The 11060-nt window shown below is 39.7% G+C and overlaps 1 protein-coding gene across 1 annotated transcript; it reads left to right on the top strand.

Moving 5' to 3' along the window:
• Positions 1-2496: 2496 nt before the first annotated feature.
• Positions 2497-9501, top strand: hmg20b (high mobility group 20B). The gene is made up of 9 exons (XM_038998681.1): positions 2497-2628; positions 5916-6017; positions 6876-7079; positions 7384-7504; positions 7667-7722; positions 7839-7908; positions 8006-8221; positions 8546-8678; positions 8893-9501. The coding sequence occupies exons 2-9, from the start codon at positions 5940-5942 to the stop codon at positions 8903-8905; spliced, it is 891 nt and encodes a 296-aa protein (XP_038854609.1). The 5' UTR covers positions 2497-2628; positions 5916-5939; the 3' UTR covers positions 8906-9501.
• The last annotated feature ends 1559 nt before the right edge of the window (positions 9502-11060 follow it).

Here is an 11060-nt window from a genome sequence, read left to right on the forward strand (position 1 = left end):
AAAAATTGTCAAAGACTCCAGTCACCCAAGTCATAGACTGTTCTCTCTGCTACCGCGCAGGAAGCGGTACCGGAGTTCTCCTTAAAACATCTTCTACCCCCAAGCCATATGACGGCTGAACAATTAATCAAATGGCCACCTGGACAATTTACATTGACACCCCCCACATTTAACTGCTGCTACGTGCTATCTTTTTTCTGTGTATTGTCACTTTACCCATACCTACATACACAAATTATCTCAACTAACCTGTACCCCCGGCACATTGACTCGGTACTGGTACCCCATGTATATAGCCTCGTTATTGTTATTTTATTGTGTTGCTTTTTATTTTGTAAATATCTTTCTTGAACTAAATTGTTGGTTCAGGGCTTTGTTAGTAAGCATTTCAAGGTAAGGTCTACACCTGTTGTATTCGGCGCATGTGACATAAGATTTGATTTAGTCTGTAATCGTAACATGGTGTTTGTATGTTCACAGATGAAACTTCACCTTTACGTTTCATGTTTCACGCATGGCTTTTCTTACAATCTTAGCAATTTACGTATGGATATTATTACGATCCTAACGACACGTACATTCAACCTTTTGGCAGGTATCTCACTCCATAGAGGTGTGGCTTAAAGCAATGAGTGACCTATTTAACCTCTTAGTGATCCCTTCACGCGCCAATCCCTTTAGCGGGATCGATTTGACAACATCCAGTGAAATTGCAGAGCGCCAAATTCAAACTACAGAAATATCAATATTCAACATTCACGAAAATATAAGTGTAATACATCAAAATAAAGCTTAACTTCGTGTTAATTCAGCCGCTGTCAGATTTCAAAAAGGCTCTATGGTTAAAAGCAAACCATGCGATTTATCTGAGGACAGCGCCCCGCATACAAACACATGAAAATAATTTTTCAAACAGGCAGGTGCGACACAAAAGTCAGAAATAACGATATAATAAATGCCTTACCTTTGAAGATCTTCTTTTTTGCAATCCCAAATGTCTCATTGACACAATGAATGGTCATTTTGTTCGATAAATTCCTTCTTTATATCCCCAAAATGTCAATTTATTTGGCGCGTTTGATTCAGAAATACACCGGTTCCAACTCGCCCAACATTACTACAAAGTATCTAATAAGTTACCTGTAAACTTAGTCCAAACATTTCAAACAACGTTCCTAATCCAACCTCAGGTAATCTAAAATGTAAATAATCTATCAAATTTAAGACGGAATAAACTGTTTCTAATACCGGATAAAAACAACGTGGAGCGCGTTCCTGTTCACTCGCACCAAAATAGTAGGGACCTTAAGAGTGACACATGGAATGAATAGTACTTCTTCTTCATTTATCAAAAGAAAGACATCGACCAATTTCTAAAGACTGTTGACATCTAGTGGAAGCCAAAGGAACTGCAATCTGGGCCCTAATTAATCAGGATTCCCATAGAAAACCATTGGAAAACACAATGACCTCAAAAAAAAATTCCCCTGGATGGATTATGCTCGGGGTTTCGCCTGCCAAATCAGTTCTGTTATACTCACAGACATTATTCTAACAGTTTTAGAAACTTCAGAGTGTTTTCTATCCAAATCTACTAATTATATGCATATCCAAGCTTCTGGGCCTGAGTAACAGGCAGTTTACTTTGGGCACGCTTTTCATCCGGATGTGAAAATACTGCCCCCTATCCCTAAGAAGTCAAATATTTGTATAACTAAACCAAGATAGACCACAGCCTGTCGCTTCCAATGGGAATAAATGAGTCATAGTGGACAGAACAAGCAAGGAGGTGGGCAGAGCCAAGTGCGAGCTAGCGAGTTCCAATTGGCGCGTTCTAGCATACATCTGCATATTTCCATTAGGGAACGCCTACTTATTGCCTTTGCACTCCTAAACAACACAACTTTTAAAAACGTTTGCAAAAGGTAAAGACCACAAAACGTAGTCCACTCTGTTCATAAAATATTCTAGTTTTAAGAACAGAACTGTAATTGACATCAAATGTTGATGAGAAAATTTGCGGTATGTCTGCCAAAATCAATCTCGTTCCATCTTCACCCACTGCCGGCTGTGGGCTTCCTCTCACTACCATATTTGGTAGTCGAGTGGATAAGCCAAGCGGATGCTTCTCATTTAGACATCCGGTGAAATATCTGTTTCATTGTTCTATCTGTGAGGAATTGGCCATGCTGACAGCGTTCACCAAACCACAACCTCCCCGTTTTTCAACTGGCCGTTCAGTACAGCACCGTTCAATTTAACGTTACAGAACGTACAAACGTACTGAACGCAGCCCATGCCTCGTTGTGTATATAGCTCAGAATTAACTAACCAATCATGTGGGTGTTATTGTGTCAGCCAATCAGCAATGAGAATACGCTCTTCCTGAAGTCAGATCAAAGATGGTCGATAAATAAAGATTCATTCAGGCCGTTTACCATTGGAAAATATGGTCAGTTCCGGTCTACTTAAGGGGGTGGCTCTCCCATAGACAGTACACAAATGCGATAGCGGCTGGGTCTGTTCTACTTAGTTAATCGACTTCCATTAGGACAGAAAAAATTAGGGAGTGGGATGTCTCGCTCCATCTTCCGTCTCTGGCGTTAGGTTGAGAGCCCATGATAAGGGGTGAGTAATAAAATATTATCTAGGTTTGCTAAATAATTACATTAAAAAGGTATATTAAAATGAATATTATTGTTAGATAAATGTTCTTGTTGGCATATTTCATCACATCTCTGACGCATATTTACCTCCTGTTCAGGGAGTGTACTGACCGTTTCCCATTGTCCGTTCCATCGATGTTTGCTAGCCAAAATTAGCTAGCTATTTATTTAGCTCGCTCTACAGTAGCCAACGTTAGAGTAGCCTGGCCAAACATATCTTCATGATTACACTTGTATAATCAAAATCAATAAATTATCGTTTTTGGACTATTTAAGTAGGCTCATTCAGTAGTTTTGACCTGATTAAGTAAAATTATGTTAATTTTTAAAGTATCATTTATATTCGTAAAACATACATTGAAAATGATACTGTTGCTGCTTCCTGTTGTTGTCATGTCTTTTTATATTTATGGCTGAGTTGTCAAAACACCGGTTTTAAGTGTACAAATTCATAATCGATATGCTGAAATAAATTGTGATATTGTTAAACCCAATACATAAAAGTTACTCCCTACTACACACGTGTGTTCAGATTTACGTTAATTATATTTCGCTAAATGAGTACCGTATAAACTGCACACCCACCAATATTTACCAAGTGGTTACTCGGAACTGGAATTGATTAGGTTTGTTATACTGTAATCAATAGCGCGCGCAAATGAAATCACTCATATTGATATAACCTTGATGACATGTACCGTTTGCGCTCTTAACAGACAGACCTCAATGAACTTGGGTATACTGATTATATATTTCAATAGATGACAACCTGTCGTAGCCATTTATATCTCTGTGAGGAAATTATTTCGGTAGATGGCCAATACGGAAAAAGTACACTTGATTTATGATCATTTCAACTAATCACCACCCTCACATCGATTTCTAAAAGTACGAAAATGTATGCACTCCCTACTATACATCGCTCTGGATACGAGCGTCTGCTAAATAACTAAAATGTAAATGGCGACAGGGGTTGGCTTTCATTTGAATGATAGCTTAACCCTCAAATCCACGAATTCATGTCTGGCTAGAGACGTTTATGGGAGGAGCGCCAGATTTTTTTTTTTTCTAGAACTGTGGTCTAAAAAGTAACGTTACAGCTGCGTTCAGTCCCATTACGTACTGGCGCATACGACAAATACACTTGTATTAAACCAAATATATGGATATGTTTTAAAAGGTGCTACACAGGATATTTGTTATTTTCTTTGCATTATACTTTCAGAAAATGACCATAATATCTGGCGCTAATGGAATGATAGTGTTTCATAGCATTACTTACCCAACAGTGTTGTGATTGGCTGTGATATTTTCCTATTGATTTCTCCCACAGGAGCGGCATCTGTAGTCAAAATGCGAAAGCTTTTCTGACTTTGTGGCTGTCTTATCTAGTGGAAACTGCTGTCATTTCCTGGTTGCAAAGATTCTACACTGTTCGCGCAATTTCAGTTTTAGATCGATGTGAAATATCTTTTCAATAACGAACATCTGTTTAAAGCTGGTGGACCAAAACCAAAAGTTCCTTTCGGTCCACCAGCTTCAAACAACTGTTTTGGACCACCAGCTTTTTTGTTATTGAAAATATATTTCACATCGATTTAAATTGTACAATGATTTCCTATACTATTCAGTAATTGTTTTCTGACATAAATAGCAATTGAGCGAACAGTGTAGAATTTGAGCAACCAGGAAACGACAGAGCGACCTGACCAAATTCACATAGAAATGTGAGTTATAGAGCTAATTCTCATTGAAAGCAAGTCTAAGAAGCAGCAGATCTGTTATGTGCTCTATCTCTATGATTCCGTTCATAATTTTCGTTTTTGTGTCTTTTACTTTTGGTTTTGTACACCAGCTCAAAATACAATATTTTTGGTTATGGAAAATATATTTCACGGCGGTTTAAATGGTACAATGATTATCTACACTATACTTGCTTGTTTTGTCACTTAAACTGAAATTAGACAAACTAGAAGTTTAGCAACCAGGAAATGACAGCGCGATTTCTGCATAGTGCACCTTTAAGCAATCGATTTTGTGAGATTGTGGTGACTATAATTTGAGCTATTTCATGTAATTATTGTGTGGTGAAAACCTTAGTCTGTGTAGGCTAATGTAGAAACACGTTCTGTCCACCATAGGGAACTTGGCATAATATAGCTTAATTTAAATATGTCAAAGTAATTCAATGTATTAATATATAATGATAGTAAATGTAGCACACTCACACATTTTTACAACAATTACATATTTTTCTTCCTACTGTAACCGTGGAGAGAGCTTAATTAAAAATGCCCCTAAGTACAATTGAACTTGGCTCTCTAAGCTAGTGTCCATAGGGTCTGTGCAGCAGGCTGAACGTTTGACGTCGGTAGTCAGAGCGAGGACTAGCTACTTTATCAGAAACTTGTCATGATCATGCGTCAATAGCTGTAAAAAGGAGATACAGTTTTCGCTTTTGCATGCCTTTTATCCGACAGGAGTTAACACCACTGTTGTAGCTAGCTAGCTTATATTTATATTCTGTTTAAAGGCAAATTGGCTCTGGAAGCCAAAACACCCAATTGCTTTAATCTAAACATGAATCGAATCTCAAATTGCGGTACGGTTCTAGAAACATAAACCCCCATACTTTCATATCAAATCAAAATAATTTCACAAATACAAAACACCCACTTACTGTACACTGTTTAAACCGGTTTTAACACAGTAGCAGTCGGCTGTAATTTTCAGTTACAACATTTTTGTGGCATCTATCTTCCGTTTACACCGGTGTTCGAAGACGCAGATAGCTAGTTAGCGCAGGTAGTCCATCCTGTCTTTTTTCCGTAAACAAGCGCTTCAGCATGGAAATATGACCGTCTGGGAACCCAAACCCTATAAAGATGTTTATCAATTTAACCTTTTGTTTCTTGAAAATTATTTCTCGCTGATATGAAAGATAAGGTCTTTATGCTTCCAAAAACGTAACTCAAGTGATGCGTGGTAATGTTCAACCCGAGCATCAGCGCTCTTAACAAAACTCCCCGTACAGAAGACGCCTTCGTCCACTGACTCGTATGTGTAATGTAAAGGAACTGAGAGTCATGATCAAGAGCTAGGTTATATTTAGAATAACAAACTACAGATCTGATATAGTCCCGTCCTTCATATATCCATATTCCTCTGACAAACTCAATGAGTGAGTATAAAGTACTAATAACTCCCTAGACCTGTTTTTGAATCATATGTAATATATCCCACTTGCAGATCAATCACTGGGATAACGATATCATGGGTGGTGTGAAGCAGGAGCAAAATGATGGACCTCCACCAAGAGGCACGCAGTCCTCTGATGCAGTACAAGAAGAGGCAAGAGAAGGGGAAATGGCCCCATACTGACATGAATAACAGTACTGTCTCTAATCTGTGTATACACAGACTACCCACTGTATGGTTATCTCATTGTTTCCTACGTGTTGTTACCATTCTATGAACTGATCTAGCTTAAAGGCCCAATGCAACTGTTTTTTATCCTAATATCAAATACTTTCTGTGTAACAGTTTAAGTCCCTTACTGTAATAATTTTCCATTAAATTGGTCAAAAAGAAATAAATAGCTTTTCACCAAAAGACTATTTCCCAAGCAAGAATTTAGCTAGGACTGTCTGGAGTGGTCTGAGTGGGGAGGGATATGTAATGGTTAGTGCAATCCAGGCTCCTTGGGACATGCCAACCATAAACCTTAACCATTTTACATTTCAACTTCAATGGGGTGATGTCAGAGTTGGACATACCAAGGATCCCACTTAGACTTTTCCGATATGTAATCTAAAAACTAGCGGTTTGGAACTCTCTTACTTATTGGTCTGTATTAACTTATACCACTTGGCGATGTCACCAGGCAAGCCAAAACTCCACCCATGCAGAACCTGCTGATTAGAAGGTCCTGTGTAGATTGTGTTTTCAACCAGCAACTATCAGGAAATAACACTTATCAAATTTCTAAACAGTTTTACAGTGTTGGTTTCATCAGCTGTTGTACAATATGATACAAAACCCATGAGAAACAGAATTCTGACTGCACTGGCCCTTTAAATTGGAGAAACGCATAAACATTGTTATGATGATGATGTCATGCTATGTTTCCTGATTCTTGATACACACTTTTACATTGCTAGCATTTTATAATTTCATCCTGGATCGCATGTCTGTTCTCTTTCTGTACAGCCTGTGAAGAAGAGAGGTTGGCCCAAGGGTAAGAAGAGAAAGAAGGTGTTGCCCAATGGTCCCAAGGCACCAGTGACAGGATATGTGCGTTTCCTGAATGAACGGCGGGAGCAGATCCGTGCCAAGCACCCCGACCTGCCCTTTCCAGAAATCACCAAGAGGCTGGGCGCAGAGTGGAGCCGCTTAGCACCTCATGACAAGCAGGTACCTTCAGGCTTTATTGGTCGGATAGAGAAATGTAGTTGTAGGAACAATTATACACTTTTTTGCCCCAGCGTTGTATTTAGTGGCAGTGCATTCAGTAGCATTGTGCATCATTTTATGCATAGTTATATTTATATGAATATTTATAGGCTAGCCAGATCTGTTTGATAAGCCCAGGTAGGCCTTCACAACTACAGGCTATCATGTTGAGGAGAAGCCTGGGAATGCAAGCTACCAGTGTATTGAGATCTCTTCTGTGTGTGTCTGGAGTGGACTGAAGTTTGCTTGTGTGCTGACCTGACAGCGCTTCCTGGATGAGGCAGAGCGAGAGAAGCTGCAGTATGCCCGGGAGCTGAGAGAATACCAACAGAGTGAGGCCTATCAGATCACCAGTGCCAAGATCCAGGACAAGAAGGTCAAGAGAGGTCAGAGTTGTGACACATCTAACTTATTAGATGAGATATGTGACACGTCTACCTTCTATTTTGTTAGTTTGACAGGGTGGTTAAAACGGTTCCTTTCAGTTTTTATGTATTTTGTTCATTTTTCTTCTTTGAGCATTTAAATAATGTTATCTTCTTTTTCAGAAGAGTCTCCATCTGTCATTATCAATGCTAACAGTTCTGGATCAGCTGCTCTGAAGGTACAGTTAGCCTTACATAATGTGTTGTGTTTCTGAATAGAGGTTATGAAGTAGGCTGACTTCTGATTTTGTGCCATGTGTTAACGGGTTGATTTGTTTTGAATTATGTCCTCTAGGGTTCAGATCATCTGTCCAACAGATTTGATGTTCCAATATTTACAGAGGAATTCCTGGACCAGAACAAGGGTATGAGACAGGCAGAGGAGCGTCTCTGGGACAAACACTGTTTCAGTGAAGAAAGTACTAGCTATTTCCTTACTAATGGTTGTTTCTTTGCTCCCAGCCCGGGAAGCGGAGCTGCGGCGTTTACGCAAAGCAAATGTGGAGTTTGAGGAGCAGAACGCAGTGTTGCAGAAGCACATTTCAGACATGTACAGCGCTAAAGAGAGACTGGAAGCTGAACTGGGGCAGGATGAGCTCCGGACGCAGGCTCTGCACAGGCACCTGCTGGCCATCAAACACACCCTCGTCAGCAGCCTGTCCACTGTGGCCCTGCCAGGTCAGAACCATGTCACTGGGCCCTCTCATCCATCTCGGACCCTGATAGCACAGTTTCCCTGTATGATTTGGCTGCTTATACTTATGTTGAAGTTATCTTACCTTGAAAGTAGTTTGTAGACGTAAAAACATAACGTGTTTGTTGATGAATAGGCCAAAATCAACATTGATGACTTGTCCTTAGCAAGACATTTTGAAACATACAGATTTGGTTCTAATGTTTTCAAAATATTTTAAACTACAATATTTTTGTATTTCTTCCATCAACCCCCAATCTTGTCCATATAGGAATTGAATCCTTAGTTTCACTACACTTTTTCTCCAGGCACAGGTGAGACCCCCTCTCTTGGTACCCTGGACTCTTACCTGAGTCGCCTGAGTGGTACTCTGGAGAGCAATCCTCATGAGCACCGTGCCTTGCTGGCTCAGCTTCACGATGTCCTTTCTCACCTTGACAGGTAACACACCTGTGAGAAGATCTAATACCTTGAGATGTACTGAGTTATGTCAGGGAACATACATGACCTACAGTCTTGTGCGTTACCATTCTTTATAACGTTGTGTCAAATTTAAACACTTGCTAGATCTGCATGCATACAGTACAACAACTTACCTTGTTGTTTATGGATGGTCACACTGTTCTAACAGTCTCCTCCCTCACCTTATCTTCAGTGAGAAACTATGAGACGACCTCCACACCCATTCCCACTTGATGTGGATCCCAGATGGTGCAACGACAGGTCTAATCAGTGCCCATCGCAGTGTAGTCAAGGGATAGGTGGGATGTCTATCTGATGTAACAGATAAAACACAACGTTCAGTCCATATACCATTACTCTGTGGAACATCTGTATGTGTGTACAGTCTGTTACAGTTTTGGTGGCGAATATATGCCTTGGAGGCTTGGTGTGAACAGTCATTATGTCAACTGCCTTAACTGGTTCCATCTGTAGTTAATTTGGTTTGTTAAATGGAAGAAACAGTTGATATGCCTTTTATGGCATTTGGAGTGAATTAAGAGTTTTTCAAGTGAAGCCACTTGGAAATGAGGTTGCGGAAGTGTACTGGTGTCCACTGAGAGACAAAATGAACTGGAAAAGATTATAGCAATGTTTTCAGAATACTTTTTTGTATTGTAATTGATATTAGTTTTGTGGTGGGCAGTTTTGGATTAAGGGATTTTTTTTTGTCATGGTTTATTTGCGTTAATTCAAATTGGATGTTTGTCTTCTTTGTAATTGTTTTATCAATTTGCAATAAAAGTAAATGTGTGTAATTTTCCGGATGTCATTAAGGATGAGTGTGACGCACGTAGAGCCTATAGTGACGCATGGAGGATGTTGTCTGAAATGGCCTGATGACTCAATAGCCGCAGATAGCACCTGCTGGCCCCACTTTACAATGGACAGAAGTATGGAAAAAATTATTTTGGACAGACTTGCCTGATCTTAGTTTCTAGATCCCCACCAGAGGGTGGTATAGCTCATTTAGAAACGTCAGTTAGCTTGATTGGGTTGTACACAGTTTCTTTAAATTTGAGTGAATTTCATAATTTTCCATTCATGGATTGACTTTTCAATCCACTCTCAGTATTGACAGGTTTAATTGGTTTAGATCTTCTTGATTCACTGTAGGCCTTTCCCAATGTGTTTTTACTATCACGTAATTAAAGCAGCAATCGGCAGTATAAACGATAACAAAGTGTTGTCCCTGTTTCGTTTAAAAGCTGGGGGCTTGAGAAATGTAACCACTCAAATTCATAGACCGAGCTATGGATGCAAGGACTGAACAGCCATGATATCAAAATTATAGTTTTAATGATGTTTTAAGGATATATAGAGTGTTTCTTTACAGACATTGGAGTAAAAACAAGCTTATATTTGGGGTTCTGATGAGGTGAGACAGTTGAACTAAACTCGTGAGGCATTTATAAATTATATTCTTCAATAATAAATGGGTACATATCATACATTTTTAAGTGAAAAAATGTACAGTGTATATAGCAATAGCTGATTGCCCCTTTTCAAGGACATAACAAATACATTCCATTTTTTTCCTCAAAGTATGCCCTGTAATGTATGTTTCTAAAAGCTTGGATTGGAACAAGGAGAGGCAGACTAATTCTAGGCGCAGAATATAATTCTGTCAGGGTAAAGATGGCATGTAAGTTATTCAATAGGTTACTTCTCTACTTTAATGTATTCCTTCTTTTTTACCCAAATTACGCACTAGGGTAAGTCTACTTGCTTGTAGTCATCCTTGGTAGTGGACTTGAAGACTCTTTATAATCCTATTTTAGGTCCAGTTAACTGAGATTAGAAGATGTTCTGGTCTACATTTGAGATTTTCAGCGGTGCCACGTAACGTTGAGGTAGAGTGTTCCGACTACCAAATAGCGTTGGTCCATCCCGTCCTCACTACCGTGACGTCACTCTTGGGAACTGTCCTTACAGTGGTGGTGCTGAACAAGATGGCTGTGAGTCGGGGAGCGGAGAGCTGAGGAGGAGGAAATATACCCCCCCTCCCTCCCCCCAAATTGATCCAGACTCAGTGGGTGAGAGGGAAAGGCCAGCTTTTTTTTATTGTCACATAGCAGTGACACGCAATAGCTTAGTTGTGAAGCGGAGCTGATTACGTCCACCTATTTATACAGGCTATAGAGACAGATATCTACTCCGGATTGAAGCCGGTGGACATCTGGGAGCGATCATAGCCAGAGCTAAGAGATGTCATTGCTGTGTGTTGGAGGTAAGCGATAAAAACAAACATATTTCAAGCTTGCGGTAGCCTACTGGCTGTCGAGAGAAATGCTCTTGTTTAGTCGGGTAACCAGCTGCTTC

The sequence above is a fragment of the Salvelinus namaycush genome, chromosome 8, assembly GCF_016432855.1.
Source record: "Salvelinus namaycush isolate Seneca chromosome 8, SaNama_1.0, whole genome shotgun sequence".
In the NCBI taxonomy this organism is placed as follows: Eukaryota; Metazoa; Chordata; class Actinopteri; order Salmoniformes; family Salmonidae; genus Salvelinus; species Salvelinus namaycush.

What these genes read in the sequence shown, in the direction of transcription:
- hmg20b (XM_038998681.1), top strand. Translation starts at nt 5,940, where the DNA reads ATGGGTGGTGTGAAGCAGGAGCAAAATGATGGACCTCCACCAAGAGGC. An exon ending in CTGATGCAGTACAAGAAGAG is followed by an intron (nt 6,018 to 6,875) that starts GCAAGAGAAGGG and finishes CTTTCTGTACAG; the next exon opens with CCTGTGAAGAAGAGAGGTTG. An exon ending in GTCCACTGTGGCCCTGCCAG is followed by an intron (nt 8,222 to 8,545) that starts GTCAGAACCATG and finishes CTTTTTCTCCAG; the next exon opens with GCACAGGTGAGACCCCCTCT.